At 47.1% G+C, this 18,809-nt stretch overlaps 2 protein-coding genes across 5 annotated transcripts in view; one reads left to right on the top strand and one right to left on the bottom strand.

Moving 5' to 3' along the window:
• ALG9 (ALG9 alpha-1,2-mannosyltransferase) overlaps positions 1-18,809 on the top strand; it is a 78,033-nt gene that overhangs the window by 58,365 nt on the left and 859 nt on the right. Inside the window, exon 15 of one of the 2 annotated variants that reach the window (XM_055728679.1) lies at positions 6,932-7,000. The exons of the other annotated variant lie outside the window; for it this stretch is intronic. Coding sequence (XP_055584654.1) covers positions 6,932-7,000 — 69 coding nt within the window. The remainder of the gene's footprint in view (positions 1-6,931; positions 7,001-18,809) is intronic. 2 annotated transcript variants of the gene reach the window in all.
• Positions 8,928-18,809, bottom strand: part of SIK2 (salt inducible kinase 2) — a 55,271-nt gene continuing 45,389 nt past the window's right edge. For all 3 annotated transcript variants that reach the window (XM_055728677.1, XM_055728676.1, XM_055728678.1), the window contains 6 exons: positions 17,565-17,793; positions 16,581-16,865; positions 16,246-16,409; positions 15,060-15,176; positions 14,308-14,399; positions 8,928-12,687 (listed from right to left, as the gene is read on the bottom strand). In XM_055728677.1, coding sequence (XP_055584652.1) covers positions 12,096-12,687; positions 14,308-14,399; positions 15,060-15,176; positions 16,246-16,409; positions 16,581-16,865; positions 17,565-17,793 — 1,479 coding nt within the window. In that variant the 3' untranslated portion in view covers positions 8,928-12,095. The remainder of the gene's footprint in view (positions 12,688-14,307; positions 14,400-15,059; positions 15,177-16,245; positions 16,410-16,580; positions 16,866-17,564; positions 17,794-18,809) is intronic.

The raw sequence follows: 18,809 nt of genomic DNA, 5'->3' as shown, positions 1-18,809 counted from the left end.
CACCGACTGACAGCCCTATGGGAAATGGAGCCTTCCCATTAGGGATATTGTATTGAGTGCTTGGGGGAAAACCCTGGAAAAATGGACAGATAGAATTTTTGAAATAAACTGGGAAGGTCTGATGTGTGAGTGTCCTTTCCCTGAACGGCGTTTTGTTGATGTCGGTGCTTGTAGATGAACAAACAGAAATCAGTGCATCTCGCAGCACGAGTCAGTTTTCTTTTTAGCAGCAGGTTGGGCTTGGGCAGAGTGTTTTGGGCATCCTGGAACCGTCATACAGTGCCGCTGGTGTGCGCTTCGGTCTCACCTTTGATTAAAAAGTACGGCTGCAGGAGTCTGGGTTAGAAAAAGCTGCTTTGCTGTGAGCGGAGCGTAAGGGGAGCAGAGCCAAGCTGCCTGCCTGGGGTTGCAGCCAGTTTTTGAAACGAGCCATGGGAGCCGTGTACTGAGCTGCCCCTCTCATCCCTGGAGCTTCGGGAAGCGGCAGAGGTTCCCATGGCATCCTGCTGCCGGCTTCGGCTGGTGGGAGCGGGAAGATCCCACACGTACACCGTCTTCTTTAGAAACTGCTCCAGAGAATCATGTTGTGGCAATATAGCAAACCACCGTGTGAGTTCTTACAGGAGGGGAAGGTGATTTTATTTTAAACGAAGCCTGACTCGAATTGCTTCCACACTTGTACCCACATGCTCGCGAGCACGTTGCCGTGATGTGGTCTGTTGGGTTCCCTGCAATGATGCTGAGGACAGGGATGGTGCCTTAGGGCACCCTGCGTCTGTGTTGGTGGCTGTTAGGTCGGTGGTGATGTGTGGGTTTTGGGATATGCCTTTTGGCCCCTTTAGGAGCTGGCAAGGTTCAGTTTCTCAGTCTTTACCCTTCCTCCCAGCCCCCACCATTTATTCTGTGATTCCCCAGGATCAACTTCTTGTACTTTGTAATATTTGTTGGCTTTCTAATATAATATATGGTATTTCTGTTTGATGGCAGCTTGTGGATGGTAAATTAGCGGCACTGAATGGTATTCCCTGTTGCTGAAACCATAGGTTTGATTTTTTTTCATTTGGGGCCTTTTATTTTAAATTAGAGGATACCGTGAGCTAGGCATGTCTCTTCCCTGGCTTCAGTTTCTGTTCTGTCTTGGGATTTTACACTTGCATTAACCTAAATTTTCTTAGTCTGCCTGGATGTCCACCTTTAGTTGTAATTACTCTTTTTTTCTACTATTGTTCAGCCACTAAGAATCAGAATAACCTGTCCAGATCAGGCTAATACCATGTTTAGCCCACCCAAAGTATATTCCTTTAGACTTGGAAACCTCAGTTGGTGGCACAGTGGTATCTCGAGGCGTAAGCAACAGTACCGATGTTTTGCAATCAACTCCTATAACGCTGAAAGAAGAAACATTGATTATTTTGCAGGGGGCATTAGCAGTAAGAGGCATACCCATCCCCTCTGAGAGAGCTTCCCTTCCTTGGTGGAGCTTTCACATTGCATCTCCTTTTTTCTGTTCCCCACCCATGTTTTTACCTCCCTGCTGATTGTCCTGCTCCAGTTTCTTTCTTGTGTCTTTCCTGTCTTTCACCAGTGCCATTTCTTTATGAGGCGGCTCATTTGTGTTAAATGCTGGAGGCTCATCAGTTTATATTTACCAAAATTCCCAGCCGGCCGGTAGGTTGGGGAGGTTTGGGGTGTCAATGTCAAACGTGCAACAGAGTCTCCTACCTGTCACATACAAATGCTGGAAGGCTCTGTAGCCCCTCTGAAAAAGTATTCATCGCCGTGGGCTGGTTTTGTCCATTTGTGTGTAAAATGGGCTCGTAGGTGCACGCACACGGTGGGGTGGCTCGTTCCTACCTTGCCTCTTCTTCTGCACATTTCAGTCCTGAATGCAGTCTCTTGGCACCTGTTCCTATCTACTTATCTTTTTCTAGTTATCACGTAAAATGTTACGGCATCGGTTTATTAATTCCTCCTTTTTCTGTCTGCCTTGGTGCTGTTGTTTCTCTCGTGCCAAGAGAACAGCCATGGCCAGTTACTCCCTATGCCCCAGGCTGGCTGCTGCAGCAGCAGCTAAATCTGCCTTATTTCTCCATTCATTTCCCTGATTCTTATTCCTTTGAGGTTTTGTGTACCTAATTCACGGTTGATTCCCCGTGAGAGTTGCCCAATTAGAAGTTTCTTTTCATCGTATTTAAAATGAGCTTTCTGACATCTGACCTCCGCTCCAAACACGCAATATAATATTCCCGTCAGAAAATAATCTGAATCAGCAAAAATCACAACGCTTTTGTTTGTCTTAACTTGCAATTCTCTACACTCGGTTGACCTGCTTGGCAATGTTCCTTGTGTTTTGTCCCCGTTGGAGGCAGGGCTAGAGAATTTACGCACAGCTTTCCAGTTTTGTGCTTTGAATGTCCACTGATGGAGGGAGAAAGGGAGGAGGGGGGAATTAATTTCTGCTATAATTTTATATTCAGTCTTCCACGTTCTTCAGTGTCACGTGTAGGGTGTTCTTGCAAATTATTAAGTAGTCATGCTCTGCTCCCTCGTTAGAAAATACACTAATTCAGAGCTTAAGTTCTCCCCCCTGCTTGTCATACAGCATTGCATTCAGTCACATCCTCAGCAGTGGCAGCTGCAGCTGCTTGCAAGCCCCATCCCACATGCGTCCCCTGCTTCGGTACCTGTGAAGTCCAGGTATCATCAGTCTGTTGCCGTTGTGCCTTTTTGTTTCCGCTCTTTGCTTCTGAGAATATCCTCTGTCGTGACCCTTTGAGGAGAGCATGCCATTAAGGACACAGAGAGGATGCCCTTTCTCCCCATTTACTTTATATAAAGTAAAAATCTTCCTGATATGTCCGCATAGAACAGCATTTACTGGAATACGCCTTGTTGTCCGATAGGTTTGCGTGTTGGAAATGGCTTTAGCAGTCCAGTGAGCAAGTCCTTTTCTTGGATCAGGTCCTTTGGGAATGTACACTAAGAACCTTTAAAGAGCTTGCTCGCTCTGTTCATCTGGGGCTAAATTACCCGAGTTCTTGCTTATTTTTGTGTGAGCATAAACTTAGTTGAGCCTTTTCAGATCTAGATAATTTCCAAAATGCAGCCCCTCTGCCTTTCAGGATGGGCACATCTAACTGGACTGCCAGCTCTATTTAAGCAGTTCCAGTTTAAGTAGATCCAGCTGCTATTTGACGTGGTGATTAATTGCAAAATTCACCCGCAATATTTTTTTATTTATTATTATTTTATAAGTAATGCAGCCTTCTGCCCACCAGCTCCATTCTTATTTGGAAATAACAGCCGTTAGGGTAAGACAGGTTGGTTGGTTTCTCTTTCTTACATCTCCCAGAACAGCCACAGCTTTCCCTTTCGTGTTGTCCAGCAGTGAGTTCTGTGCACGTTCCACCTGCGCCGTGTGTTCTTCAGTGAATGTGGGAAATGGACCTCACAGAGCCACAACCCTTGCAAGAGGGGAAAATGTGGTTTCAATTAAAAATAAACTTGATCTCACTTGCACTCTTACGCCCACATGCTCACAAGCAGCAAGATGTGTGTATCCATGTGATCTGGTCAGGATTCCTTGCAATGATGGATGTGGAAGGCAGGGGTGACGCCTGTGGCAGCATCTTTGTGTCTCCTGGGTCCTTCTTCCCTTGGCGGTGCACTGCCGGCTTTGGCTGTGCCTCTCAAAGGTTTTTCTGGCTGTGCCAGAATCGGTCTCTCCATCTGCTTCACTCCTCTAGCCCCCGCTGAGTCTGGGAGCCCTCAGGAATTACCTTGCCATGAGCTGGGATCCGAATGTCCTGTTAATCTAGATGCCACCTACACCTTCTATTCTTAAAGCCCTTCTCCCACACCGTGTTCCTCCCAGTGCTTTCACGCCTGGATGCTCCCATTCATTCTCCACTGACATCAGCCGTCGTGTTTACGTGGTTTCTGTGGGTGGCAGGGGGGAATGGTCCCCTCGTCTCCTGGAGGCTGAGCTGAGAAGGGGCAAAGAACTGAATCTCGAAGGCATGTGGTCCCACTGAGAGAGGGAGAACCTCAAAAACCTTTCTCGTGGCCTGAGGTGGTGCTGAGCCCGGCTCTGTACTGCTCAGCTCCCAGGCTCCGCTCTGTTGATGGCGTTTGCCGCCTCGCAGGAGCTCGATGAAGGGATGCTCAGCAGCAGCCATGAAATACCCTCGGCCTTGCTTGTGCCGCGGGGTCTTGGGCCTGTCAAGAACAGGTGAAGCTCTTATTATTCTGGGGTTTGCTTTTATGGGCCTGGTGGCTTGCTGTGGGAGAAGGTCTGTCCCTTGGGAGGAGCTGCAGGAAGGAAACCAGCTTGGATTTGCGTGCCAACAGCCCTGCACTGCCTGCTGCTGGAAAGGAGACGACTGCTGCCAGTGCTGGAGTGTTTGCCTCCAAGTGACACAATTCCTGGACACGTGAGCAAAGCGCAAACCAGCATGGGCGCTGCGTGCCGGCTTTGCGTGTAGGTGGTGGGGGGCTCGACACAAGCTGGGAAGAAGCATGGCTGCGATGGGGAGCATTCCTCTGGGCAGCGCTGCTCATCTGAGGGCTGCGCCCGGCCTGCAGCGCGCCTATGCCGTTCCAGATAACCCTGAGTTAGTATCTCGGCAAGCAGAGCTGGGGAGGGGGGAGACTTCAGCTGACAAACCTGCTCTTACCTCCTGTCAGGGAACTGTTGTGCAGCTGGGGGGTGCGTCCTGCCAGCGCCCCAGCCAGCGCAGCTCCCGCGAAACGCAGGGTGCTGTTCACCTGCCCAGGTCTGTAGCAGCAGGAGCAGCGCCTAGGTTGGGCTGAAGCTTTGCAAGACTAGAGCTTCCAGCTGTTGGCTGCATCGCTGGTGGAGCTTTTCTGGCCACATGGCTGCGTTCTGGTCTGCAGAAGGTCCTTCCTGTACGTGCAGGTGATCAGGTTTTTGCAGTGCATGTGTGGGTGTGGGTTTGTCTTTTTTGAGCCGTCACTGACAGTATTTGCTGTCTGGGGCTACCTGCTCCTGCAGCCTTCTCCCAGGCACTCACCCTGTCCTTCCTGCCAGTGCACCCGTTCCTTCGTGGCTTGCTTTCCACTCTTCAGCTCATCTCCTCCCTGCCCTCGCTTTGCTCTATACCAAAAGGACTTTGGGCTGAAGCTTCTCAAGGCTTATCCTGGCTGTTCAGGGCTCTGGTGCAGGTGAACAGAGGCTGAAGCTCACACCCACAGGGATGTTACGTGCCGAGTTTGGCCGCGGTTCCGAAGCTACACACAGATTGTAAAAGCCTAATTGGCAGAAGAGGTGCGTATGCATTCTGCTTTCACCCCGTGCTGAGAGTTGGCTGCTGCCCCGTGTGCGTTGTGTTCCCGTGGCAGCCGCTGATCCATCTCTCGGGGTTCAGGGGACACCGGCAGGGACAGCTCGGCTGGCCCAGGGCAGCGCTGTGCCCGGTGGCTCTGCCAGGGATTTAAAAGCTCTGACCTAGTCTGCGAGTCAGGATTTATCCCGGGGAGGGGGAGAGCTTTCTCCTGTCCCCGCCGGGATAAGGAGGGCTTAGCCTTTGCATTTGGGGGGAGGGGGGGAGCGTCTTCCAGAGAGCTTGTGAGGTGAGTTGAGGTGACGCCTGAAGGTGGGCCCGTCCCTGGCTGGGCTTGGGCTGCTGGCGGTGAAAGGCTCTGGCTGGGTGGGAGAGCAGCCCCCGGCGCCGCGTTCTCCTGCCCTGGCCGCAGCCTGTCTTGGTGCCGCTGGGTGAGGAGCGACGACAGCCCCGTCTCCCTGCGGCTCCAGTCACCCTTGGGTCTCTGGCTGGCGTCTCCGCTGGGGTGGGTGCGCAGGCAGACGCGGTGCTTCCCCCTCCTCGCCCGGGCCACTGCCTGAGGCTGTAGCAGGAGTTTCAGGAGTCGGCAGAGGAGCTGCGGGAAAGCAGCCAGAGCGAGATGCTGCATGTGCCAAGCTTGGTGTAGAGCTAAGGCACAGCACCGCTGGTACGTCCCGGTGGAGCCCAGCGCCTGCTCGGCACTCCTGCACCGCTGGTACGTCCCGGTGGAGCCCAGCGCCTGCTCGGCACTCCTGCACCGCTGGTACGTCCCGGTGGAGCCCAGCGCCTGCTCGGCACTCCTGCACCACTGGTACGTCCCGGTGGAACCCAGCGCCTGCTCGGCACTCCTGCACCGCTGGTACGTCCTGGTGGAGCCCAGCGCCTGCTCGGCACTCCTGCACCGCTGGTACGTCCTGGTGGAGCCCAGCGCCTGCTCGGCACTCCTGCACCACTGGTACGTCCCGGTGGAGCCCAGCGCCTGCTCGGCACTCCTGCACCACTGGTACGTCCCGGTGGAGCCCAGCGCCTGCTCGGCACTCCTGCACCGCTGGTACGTCCTGGTGGAGCCCTGCAGCTGCTCGACTCCTGCCTCACGGGAGCGTGGAAGACGCTCAGCCAGGCGCTCGGTGCTCCTGCAGACCTGCTAATGCTCTTGCAATGTGTCTTGTGTCCCAGTGCGTCATACAAACTGCTCAGCTGCAGCTGTTTGTGGCCAGTTGTAGCCGAGGTCGTGACACAAATGCCGTAGGGACAGCAGTTCCAGCGTGGGAGGACGAGGAACCTGCTGGGGACCACACTAATTTTTGCTTGAGATCTCTGGGCATCGCACTTTCCTTCCTGTTGGAAGGGTTTCCTCAGTAAATGCTGAGGGTCACAACAGCGTTGTAAGGTGATGCTGAGAAAAGAGTTACTGAGATTTTTTTTCCACGTACACGCATACATCCTGACGTTTTGTGTCAGGTAACTGCTGTGGCAGTCCTGTAGAACTGTCGTGTTTTCCCTGTGTTAGTTACCTTCTGGTCTCTGATGCTCCCTCTGTGAAGAGCACGGCATCTTGCTGCCCCAGAGCCTTTCCTGGAGTTGCTCGTTCTCTCTGTGAATACAAACTTTCTGTCTTAAATCCCCAGAGAACGAGCCTGGTTCACCTCCAGCTTTCACCCGCCACAGGACACAGGTCTAATGCTTCGGTCAGCAGAGTAAGATGAATTTTTCGCTGCTGTTCCCTGCTGTTCTAGAGGGAGGAAGCCTCTCATCTAAGGGGAAAGTCCTAGATTGTCTTAGACTAAGTCAAAGTAAGCCTATTACAGCCCAGATCAGGGTAAAAGGTTTTAAGGAGAGTCGTTAACAGGATGCAATTAATGAGTGTCTCTGTCTTGTTCTGTTGCTGGGAGTGAGGCTTTCCTCCTCGGGTCTCCCACAGCCCAGCTGACACTTGCTCTCCAAGTGAGGAGGGGGAGAGCAGAAAACCTGGGTGATCTTGCTGCTTCTGATTCCGCAGAAGAAAACACTTTGCCTACTGGTTTTTTAATCTCACCTTGAGTAATTTTGATTGAGTGTTCTATTAATGAAAGCGGAAAGTGCTGTAACAACCCTGTGGCAGGATTTGTCCAGTCCCTACAAGGACTGCAGCATCCCGTGCTGTACCCTGAGCCTTTGGTCTGCCTTGAATCTGGGGGGAGGGGGGGATGCGGGATGCAGAAACGCAGCCTCCTGGCAGCTGGCAGGGTAACTAGCTCAGCAGGACCTCGCTGGAACCTCCTGCTGCACCAGGAGCTTCCAAAAATCCTTAATTTAGGAAGAGGCAATGAAATCCCTATGTGGTACTGTTGCCTACTCCCAAGCAAGACAGTCCTGTACACCTATGGAAACAAAACTGTCGTGACACTGCATGGTGTAACCATATCTGTAGCATTAGATTGTACTAATGCAGTTGTTGTTTAATGAAGAATTAAATCTGTGGTAAGTATGTGTGGTCCCGACCACATAAGCAACTTTGAAAAGTCTGCTCTCCGTTCCCTGACAGCTGCTCCTGCGCTCTCCGGAGTGGCTCTAACAGGGACCCAGCCTAATTTTTTTTTTTTTGGTAAGCTTTTTCTCTACAGAGGATGGAGATTTAGTTTAAAGAGTTTAAGAGAGTGTTTTTGAGTCTGTTTCTTTTAGTGGGAACTTGAGCTTTGTTTTTCCCAGCAAAGAGTTGATTGCATTTTTTGAGGTTTTTCCCCCAGCCTGTCCCAAACTGCTCTGCATTGTAGAGCGGCCAAAACAAACACTGTAGAGGATGGACAGAGAAGGAATGGGTTTACAGGTAAAAATTTTATGTGGAGTTAGAAAAGTAGGTGAGCAGACCTTTCTCCTTGACATAGTCTTTTTTTTTTTTTTCATTACACAATTTTTTTGGGAACAAAAAAAAATTACAAAAAAATTTTACATAAATAATCCTGTTACTTGATGTAACAGGAGATAAACACCTAACCTCAAGAAACTTCACAGTAACTTTGGAGCGTTGGGGAAACTGTTCCACTATGATATCTAAAAGAAAAAAATAATTTCTTTCTATAGGGCAATAATTCAGATCCCAAGCAGCTCCCTCTGTAAATGCTCTTTCTGGTCAAATCCAAAGTGGTATTTCTCAGCGGAGGTTTGTTCCTATGCAGCGTTTCTACGGTTTGGCATTATAACATCGGCATAAAACTGCTTGTGTCACCTGTTGACTAGTGCGTACTGATAACGTGGAAAAATGTCAAAACAGTAAGTTTTGAGAATAACTTTTCCCTCTCTCAAAGTCAAGGCGACACACTGACAGATGAGCTTGCCTGTGTCAGAGGCGTGCTCCTGACGTTCCATGGCACAGCAGGCAGTAAAGAAACGCAGCTTTTTTTTTTGTTGTTGAAGCTATTAGAATGGACAAAGCATTCATATTTGCCTTCGAAAGTCAGTCGTATCAACTGCCCCAATATGTCAAATAAGAGGTAGCAAACTTCAGTCTAGAAAATCCAGCCTTCGCAGCAGGCATCAGTTTTCTTTTGTCACTTGGTGCCTCAGAGAGAAAACAACCTCCATATAATACAAAAAGAGGCCACTAAGAACACAAGAGTGGCAGTGGCTGCTTTAACTCGCTAGGTATTTAAAAATGAAATGCACATATTCTTTATTTTGTATTAATACACTGTAATTGCTTTACAGAGTCCAGAGTTATCAGTTGCATGTAAATACTACAGATGAACTTGCCAAACCTGGAGTTCACAAAACTAGTGCATTTATCCCAAAGCAGAGACTAAACCCTCTAACTCCTTAAAAAAATACATTAAAGAACGTACCACACACACACATATTGCACTTTTCTCCATATGAAATTTTTACCCCATATACATCACACCAAAGTCTCTTCAAAGGAGTCTGTAATACAAGATAATAAAGCTAATAATTACTCTTAACAGTAGTGTACACAGTTCTCTAATGTTAGACATAACAGATTTGAACAAAAAAGCCACTTCAAAGTAGCACGAAGTGGTGCCCAACGGATGCTCTGCCGTATTAGAAGGCATTAGAAGCCTTTTAGTCTAACTGGCTTAAAGGAAATTACATGAAATGTTAAATATGCTTTTGGTTGAGGGGAAGAGTCAGGCTGAACTACATTAAATAACACTGTAGCTTCCCCCTTACCAGTGCTGCAAAGCTCAGATGAGCTTAGACTAGTTGGCACATCCTGGTAAATGAACTGCAGAACTCCAGAACAGAATTATTTTTATCTTCGAGTCCTGAAATGTACAGTATCCTGAAGCTGGATGGGGAAGGAAGTGGTTATAGTCGTGGCAGTAACCCACCCCCCGGAGCAGAACCGGGCTTGTCTCCATCGGAGCTGCGTGTCCCGTCGGCCGTTTTCACTATAGTTCCTTGAGTGCTTGGTCAGGTATGAAAATTCTAGGAAGTGTTTATTATGCTGTGGGGTAGGGAAGAAGGAATGAAAGGACAGAACTCTTTATTGCCCCCCCCCCTTTTTTTTTTTTTTTTTTTTTTTAAGTAGCAAAATGCCTGGTCTGTTATGCTGCAGCATTTGTCAAGCTGTTTCCCTTCCCGTTGTTAGTCACTTAAGGTGTCATGGGGGTTTCTGTGTTCCGTAGCTATTTACTGTGTCAGCGAGTTCCCTTTGGGAGGCAAACCGCACAATAAAACCCTTTTCTTTCTATTTCAACTATTTAAAGTAGAGCTTCCTAGCCCCCTTCATCTTGCATCACATAAGCAGGGTATGGATGCGACCCCTGTTCTTCCAACTCTCCTTCGCTGATGCCTTGAGAATCACTTGTGGTACGAGAGGTAGAAGCTGAGCGCTTACGGGCTGAGTCCAGCTGCACAACTGGACCAGTATCACAACTGGACCAGTATCAGAGCAGGCTACGGAGCAACAGGAGCTGCCTCCTCTCTGACTGCAGCACACGGGATGCCAGGTGCCTTCTGTGGGTTGTTAAACCCTTCGTCCTTCACGCAGCCTGCACTGCAGTGACTAAAGTCCTACTGTCCCACCTTTAAACGTGGTCTTATTGCTGTAAATGCTGGCCGATTATCCACCTTTCTACGTCCCCATTATCTGTGGCATCAAAGACCTTAGCTCACCAAACTTTCCGGCAAACAGCGGTGTTTTCTACATATGTGATCAGCACAGTTTCTCTGCCGTTCTTTGTGCTTTAAGGAACCTGCAATTGTGCTTAAATGTCTGCTCAGAAAAGGGCTGAACTGTCACCCTGTGAACCTCATCTGTCAGCCTGTAATGTCCCCCCATACCTGAAGGCTAGAAATAACCCCCAAACCAGAGATGGAAATTTTCTGCAGAGTCCTAAACAATCCTCCTATGACTTCTGTTTCATGACTGAAAGTTCTGGAGGCACAACTGCTTGTTGGGTTTAGTATTTTTGAAATGGTTGATACATCAACAGTTTGTGATGCTAAATATTGCTGTAATACTTTCAATGTTATATATACATGAGCAATCAAAACACTCAGAAAGTTAAACATTATGTTCCACATGGTGGAACGTGTGCTCTGAAGGGACTTTGGCTATAGCAAGGATATAGATGGGGTATTTTCTACTTTCTTCAGAAAAAAGCATATAGGCTGATAAAGAACTGAAAAAGGCACAGCACTATCACTTCACAGGGGTTTTTTTAAGCTCATTGTTTTTATCCTTAAGTTCTAAAACCCTAAATAATTGTCCAAATATACAAAGCTCAATAAACCACCAGCAACACGTACTGCAAATTCAAAACACAGTTTGTTTGCTTGCTTTTAAAATGCAACCAAAGGACAGATGGATCCTTTCCAGTGATCGGAACTTCTCCAAGACAGAGCCCTCCACAAAGGCCCGCCTGCAGAAAGGGTTGATTTCAAAAGCCACCCAGGTGGATCTTTCTTCTTAATCTTTTTTTTTTTTTTTCTTCTCATGCCATTGGCTGCAGCTCTTGACTTTTCTCATCATACTTCTTACCATCTGTATCTCTGTTAGCTAATCCTTTATCCTTTAGTATTCTGATCCCCACCCAGAGGTCTCTAAAAACCACTGTGGTGCCCTGTGTCAGTTCCAGGTGTATTTTGACAAAGTCAAGATGTCACTTAGCAGAGATCCAGAAGCATCCCTTAGCGGACAGTTAAGAGTTCCTTGGCAGGCCCGGGAAATACTGTTTCCTTGCTAGCAGGAGGAAGTGGAGGCTGCCTGAGGTGCCTGGTGATCTCTGAGACTTCCCACGGAGTAGTTCCAGATCAGTAGCTTAACCAGCAATCAGATGCCGAGGTGCAACTTTCCTTCGATTCCACCTCACGCTACTGTTTCCAGAGTATTACAGTTGCCGTCAGCGCAGACCCAAATCTACCCTGAATTTCAATGAAAACTATTGCTTTTATTGCCAAGAAGTACAATGCAGTGCGCACTCATTCTTGTTTCTCCAAGTGAATGTTAGGTGAATGCTGACAAACTCCCCAAATTTTTTTAAGGGGGCTATTTCCTTCCTCTAAAATTCACTTTTTTTGCCTCCTCCTATGCAAACTAGTTCTTTGTGGGATGAAACTGCACTATCTGTTCTCTAGCCCCTGCCACCAGCAAGAGGAGCTTAGTGGCCAAACACTTCATGCCACCTCCTGCTTTTTTTTTTTTTTTCCCAGTCAGGTGGATTTTTAGTTCCCCTGTTAATTCAAGGGTTGAAAAATAACCATGAACTTTGGGGTAGGAACAAAAAAAACCAAAAATTCACATGCTTCTCCATTTGTCCTGTCTTCCATTCTCATGTTAGTCATCCCATGGCATTAATTCACCAGGACATAGCCGCTGTGCTGGGGATCTACAGTCTCCATCATTTCACAATCAAAGAGTCCAGGCAATTCCGAGAGGGTTAATGCATCATAGTTTGACTGGGACTCATGAGATGCTGAGCCGCTCTGGCTGTCGGGCAATGCTACACTGCTCTGTTGTGCTGGGTCCATGGAATACTGGCACTGGTCGGGGTAGTCTGGCTCAGAAGAGGTGACAACAGGCAATTCACAAGTCTGATAGGAATATTGTAAGGACTGTGGTGGCTGCTGCACCTGAACCGGTGATGACAACCGTGACGAGCTGGTGATCTGGGAGGGTGGCAGTGGATCCAGCTGTACCTTCTGGTATTGACTGAGGAAGGGGTCGTATTGCATTTGTTCTGAGGAAGGCTCCATCACGGGGCTCAAGGGCTGCTGCAAGCTGAACTGGGCTGATTGCTGCGGCGGCTGCTGCTGCTGCTGCTCCTCCTGGCATGGAAGTGGCAGTTGACTTGACCTTGGGTATGAGCTCTCAGCTATTTGCATCTGGTTAAAATAGGCCTGCAGCTGGGACTGCTTCTGGAGAAAGAGTCGCTTCTGATGCAGCCTGAATCAAGGACATAAACAGCAATTATTTTTGCCTTTGGAAGTGTTAAGGCGCAAGCACGAATCGTGTATACTAGGCACTCAAACAGTTCCAGCAGGGAGTGAAGTACAGAACTGGAAAATTGCTGAGCAATCTCATTTATTAAATTTTACAGCAGACCAGATTCTTCAGCTTTCAGCAAACGTGCAGAGGGCAAGTTTATACACCTTCTTTTTGATAACCTTTTTAATCGTTTAGTGAATTTTTCCTGTGTCATGAAGTTAAGCCCATGCATTGTTTAAATTCGTTTGCTAAGAATAAGATGCATTGTATTTGTATTTGAAGCCTGCTATTCCCTGCTCGGTGGAACTTGGGAGCCGAAGACTTCCAGCGTTGCTGGCCGCTAATGGAAATGAACAAAGCCTCCTTCCCCTCCCATAGTCTTTTTTCTCTTGAACTGCGCTGCTCCCTGTGAACTTTTATGAAACTCCATGTTTTTGACTTTTTACAAACAGGAAGAATTTACAACACAATGCAAGGTTATAGCTACCTTTGACAAATTCCTGTGATACGACAAAGTGGAGGTCTCCTGCCAGCCAATTCCCAAAGCATGCAGAAATAGGAGACCTACTACTGACGCACGCTGACAGCGTTCAGAAAATGAATCTGCTGCTTCTCAGCTTATCTCTCCATGCAGAATTCCTATTCTTAAAGGAGTACACCAAGCCGCTCTCAATACTGTTAGTTAAGTTCTTGATTAGCGTTAATAACTACAATTGTCAGGAGTGGCCGTAAGCTACAAAGTAATTGCAGATTGCTTGCTTTCTTGAAATCAAGTAGTATTTTTACAGCCTTGTTCCTCAGTCTCTCTGTTCCAGACAGCACGCAGCTAGGTTGTTACTCTCCCTTCTCTTTCTGTGATTCTTTTACAAGACTCAGGGATAGTAACTGTCTTTAGTACTTATCTTGCTTACATGTTTGATGATTACCAAATTATGAGCTCATAAAGTGCTTGCAGCCCTTTAACTTGGCAATTAAAATCTTGTCTGCTATAATACGTGCAGTTATATGGGGACACTTCAAATCTACTCACTCTAACTTTTTTCAGAGGACTGTCACTTCTAAACTGATCGTACATGACAAGAAAAAATTGACTGACTTCACTGTAAAACTGCAGGGTCACAGGATCGAGGCAGGAAACACCTCAATGCCTGCAGGGCTTCCAGCAGGCAGAAACAGGCGATGTATGTTCTGATTTACAATAAATACAGCAACACGGAGGCTGTAAGCAGTGGGTGGTTGGGAGGACGAGGGCACAATTAAGTACAACATTCTTAAGTAGTAGGGAAGCTTCCTCCTGTGCTTCTGTAGGCCCATCAGCACTAGAGGAAGCATGAGGTGTTGCTGCATACCTGCACCCTAGCAGCGTTAGCTGATGAAGAGCTCATAGCAGAGAAATTTGTAAACAGGTGGCCGGGCTGTTGTCCCTCTTTTAAAAAAGGAGGACTGTGTCCTTAGAAATTTTCAAGTGAAGTTTCCTTTTTCAAAGAATTTCTAAATGGACAAGGATTGTTCCAGTCCTTTTCTTACTCTTGAGAGTAAGAACAAATAACTTAGCTCCATAGTCTGCAAGCTTCTTACCTGTGCTCCTGTAATTGCTGTTCCAGACTCCGGGGCAATTCTTTGCAGTAGAGCTGGCAAGTATTCTGAGCTTTTGATAGTAGAGTGGGTTTCTGCAAGAAAGGCAGTGCTGTTTTACATTGCATTTGATTTAATGCATTAGTCAATTAAGCAAATGAAAGACTGTCTACCTTTATGACAGTGTAACTGCTCAGCTCGAAGCTGTCAACAGAACTACGATCTAAAGCTACAGCCACTACTGCTTATTGGCTTCCAACCCTGAGACAAAGAGTGTCTTTGCACGATAGCATGTACCATGAAAAGTGCCATAAAAATCCACAGAAAGATTCTTCCCAAGTGAAAGAGAAGCTGTGAGCTGGAAATTTTTTTAATAAACTAAAGCTATATGAAAATCGGTTAAAAAAAAAAAAAAAAAAGTGTGTGTGTGTGTGTGTGAGAGAAACAGTGAGCCCCAGGGGGTCAGAAGTGGCTCCTCAGATGCTGGTGCGTAACCTTCATAGGGTGCAACACCAGTAACAGGTGCTCACTGGCAGTTACTTCAGATTGCTTTAATACTACTATACAGTAACAGACTGAGTAGGAAAACAGCAGTAATATGCTTTTTGCATAACGAGGGTCAGCGTCTGACAAAAGAAAAAATACAACATAATTTCCAATTCAGCCTCTGGCTGATTTTCCCGAGTAGTAAGATCTAAAAGTCTGCCGTGTAGTAACAGCAGCTGGTTTGCTTCCGTGGAGGTGAGGTGTGGTACCTGGAGCCTCTGTTGTAAGTACTGTGTTTCTAAGCTCTGCCGTCTGGATAATAATGGGGGATGTGCACCGTTAGGGAAAGCAGATGCAGCTTCCTGCTGCTGCTGAGATGCTTCCTCCTGCAGAGAGAAGAGGAACAAGTTTCATCCCCAGAAGAGGCTTTTCTGCCTCAGCCCTTTCTTTAAGGATTTCCCCTGACAGAGGTTTCATAGCTGCCACATGGACTGGTCTCTGGTGTCACTCACCACTTTCACTGCACCGTGAGGAGGCTACATTACAAAGCTTTGAACTGTCTGTGCTACAGAATGGCAAGGGCTTACACCTGTAACTGAACGGTGCTATATATAATGTATTTTCTGACTTGCCCTCCGAAATAGGAAATGTACAGGGTTAGAAAACCACCCAAACTTTGAACAGGCTTTCGTGCAGCTCTCATTTCACAGCTTCAAAACAGAAGGTGAAAAGCTCTCAGCAGCAGTGGGGAAGCTGTGCATGGAGCAGGCACCTCTAGTAAGCTGGAGAGTGCTGACAGGGGAACGGAGTGAATTGTTGTTGTGAGAATACCGTAAGCGCTGCAGCGTGTTTACGTCAAGTGAGAGACTCTTGTGAAAACGTTACAACTTTGTGGTTGTCAGAACTGAAGTTTTTCAGCAGTCAGAAAACAACAGCTGGAGCTTTAAGAATAGCAGGCTTCAGCTGGAACAGCAGGTGCTTACAGTGCCTGTGGACTTCTTACCCATTTTATTCCTGGGGTTTAACAGAAACTTGTTATTCCTGTTTGCTGTGACCTGTTCCATTTGAAACAAGTAACCAGGAGCACGGTAGAAGCTATTTAGCATTTCACTATGCAAATCAGGCTAACCATTACCACTCGGCCTCTGTGCTTTTTAGATTATACTACACCAGCTCCAACAGGGAAAGATGTTCAATCTAAAACATCTTTCAGATTAAAAGCAATAATAAAACGTTGGATTTGGAGAGCTAACGAGGCCACCCCACTGACACCACAAAGATGGTAAAGGCTAGCCTGCAAATGCTCACTCTCTATTCTGTGGAAGACAGGAAGGAGAAGAGGGAACTTTATCTGTAAATTAGCTCTTCTCAGATCTCCGGAAGACTCCATCCATTCCTTATCTGCCCCAGAGCATTAACACCTGAAAGACAGAGCTTGATTTCTGGTTTAAGTACCTGCGGAGGACTGTTAATGAGGTCCTGCAGCTGGGTGGCAGCTGACGTCAGAGAAGGTTCTTCTTCTGATCCCATCTGTTCATACAGCAACTGGACTTTGTTCAGTTCCAGGATTCCTTTGGTTCGTGCCAGATTCTGGAGGTGCTGTCTAAATGCTACAATTCCTGGAAAAAGAGTTGAGCAAAACGCTTGTCAGAAAGTTAGTTAATTCGTATCTGGTTAGCACAGCAACTGCAAAATAAGCTGAGTAACCACCAAGTCTTGGTGCTCCCGTGTATGCAGTACATATACTACTACGTCTAGGTATGACGTGTCACAACAATGGTTATAATTACCTTGTGTGAGGGATGTGTCAGAAGCTCTGCGCCCCTCTCGGAAGCTGACAGGAGAGCGGTTGTGAGCCTCTCGCTTTTGGGAGGTGAGTGCCTGCATGGCTGGATTGGCAGGTCTCAGACCTATGAAAGGCGTTGTCATTCTGGGTGCTTGTTGGTTAGTTAACACCATTTCTTTCAAGGAAGGGGTGTCTTCCAGAAATTTAATATCTCTCTGAATGGATCCCATGTCATACTCCGAATCGATACTGCCCAGAGATGAGTTTTCATCCAACGAATAGACTTTCCCTGTGACAAAACCCAAAAACCAGAATAAAAGGAAAGTGCAGCAGCAATTTAGCAAAGCAAAGGAAGTGTCACAGGCTCCAGCTATTCCTGCCTACAGTGGCTGTCTTAGAGGAAATGAAACAAACAAAATCAAGTTTCTTAAATTACAATTTACTTTAACACTTGCAGTACCAGAATGGGGATTTACTGCTGGTTTTTAGATTATCACAGCAATAAGATACTACGCAGCTGATGTTCACTGGTTTATTTTGTTTGGAGAGTGTTCAGTGTTCGCTCCCCACCTTAGATAATCCTGACGAGGCTTGGTCATCTCGCTGGTTTTGGAATACCTGAGAATCCAGAGGTTTTTTGTTTCCCCACTGTCCTCCTCTGCCAGCACATCTTTAGGGGATGAATGATTTGGGGACATTTGGTTACATGAAAAAGAACGAGCCAACTTGCCAGACTTCACCAGTTGCTGTTGAGGTCGTACATGACTGTAGCCAGCTGTGTATTTCGCTGCTTTGGCTTTATACTGTCTGTACAGCAGGTTTTGGGGTGTTTTGTTGTGGTGTTTTTCCCCTTGGCCTTTATGGCAAATGCTAAGTCAACAAACCCAAGAAACTCAGTCTTGTGCTTGTGACTCTTAAAGCCTAGTGTTCTTCAGCCTGGGAGCGCTGAGAGCATGACATGAGCCTCGAGATGTCCACGCTTGCGTACCTGTGCCTGGCACCAGCACCAGCTGGTTGGTAACTTCTGCCAGAGTGTGACGTCGCTTCCCGCAGCGAGCTGCTTGAAGGGCTGCAAAGGCCTGTGCAGGGTCATCTTCCGACTCTCCTTCTGTCTCTATTCCTTCATCAATAGAAGTCTCCATCATGCTGGTAGGCAGTGACTGGCATCCCTTCCTAATCACCACGGGAGGCACCGGGTCTAGCAGGCAGCCATTCACCTAAAGGGCCCAAGGAGAAGGTGGGACAGCTTTCAAACAAGTGCAGAGAGGGCCACCCCAGAGTGCAAGAAAACGCTGCCACGGCGTAGGCTGCAGGCACGCTGGAGGTCTAAACGTGGCGTGAAACCTCCCTATAGCCTACTGAATTAAGTAAGACTTGCTAAGAATTGCATGTGACAAATCCCTCCAGGTAGGCTCACCACTGACGTTCTTGACTCCCTGAATCTAAATACTCTTATTTCCATGGTACTGTCCTCTCCAGGACTCTTTTTTTTTTTTTTTTTCCCCTTTCTTTTTAAAGTTATTAATAACCTTTGCCAGTGTAGTCACAGATATAAAATATTTTATGAAACGTACAATATTGTTGTTTCCCCTTACTATGCCTACCACGCTCAGATAAGCATGATGACAAAACAGTCTTGTATTTAATTCTGCAGCATTCTTGTGGAGATGTGTTCAAGAAGAATACAATAAATGCACCCTTTCTAGCAAAAGTCCATTTGATTCATGGTGCTACTCTGCAAACAAAGGTTGCCTAGAGGGGCTGTGGAATCCCCCTCCCCGGATTCACTCAACTTGATAAAGCACTGAGCAACCTCATCTAGCTTTGAAATTAGACCTGCTTTTAGCAGGAGGTTGGACTAGAGGGCCTTTAGAGGTACCTTTGCAATATAAAATTCTCCTAGGATTTTAATACTCTTTTTGTTCTTCAAACCAGTTTGTCCTGAGTCTTTGTGTACCTTCACTAATTCTTTGCCATATGCAACTACTTGAGTTTCGAGGACCGTAGCCTGCATGTCAAGCAGTTTTGGGCTGGGTGTTCTGCAGTACCTCAGAAGCTCTAATTAGTTTCCTGTTCCACATGCCACTCCTACCGTTTTGGTAGGATCAGGCTGGGTAAAATACGGATGAAAAAACACCTTAATTTAGCATAAAACCAGGCAGCACTGCTACAGGTGATTTTATGTAACTGTCAATGAACAATTCCTGAATTTTCTTTGAATTTCTGTGGTATT

The sequence above is a fragment of the Falco cherrug genome, chromosome 17, assembly GCF_023634085.1.
Source record: "Falco cherrug isolate bFalChe1 chromosome 17, bFalChe1.pri, whole genome shotgun sequence".
Lineage (NCBI taxonomy): Eukaryota > Metazoa > Chordata > Aves > Falconiformes > Falconidae > Falco > Falco cherrug.
This window is presented reverse-complemented; position numbering and strand designations above follow the sequence as displayed.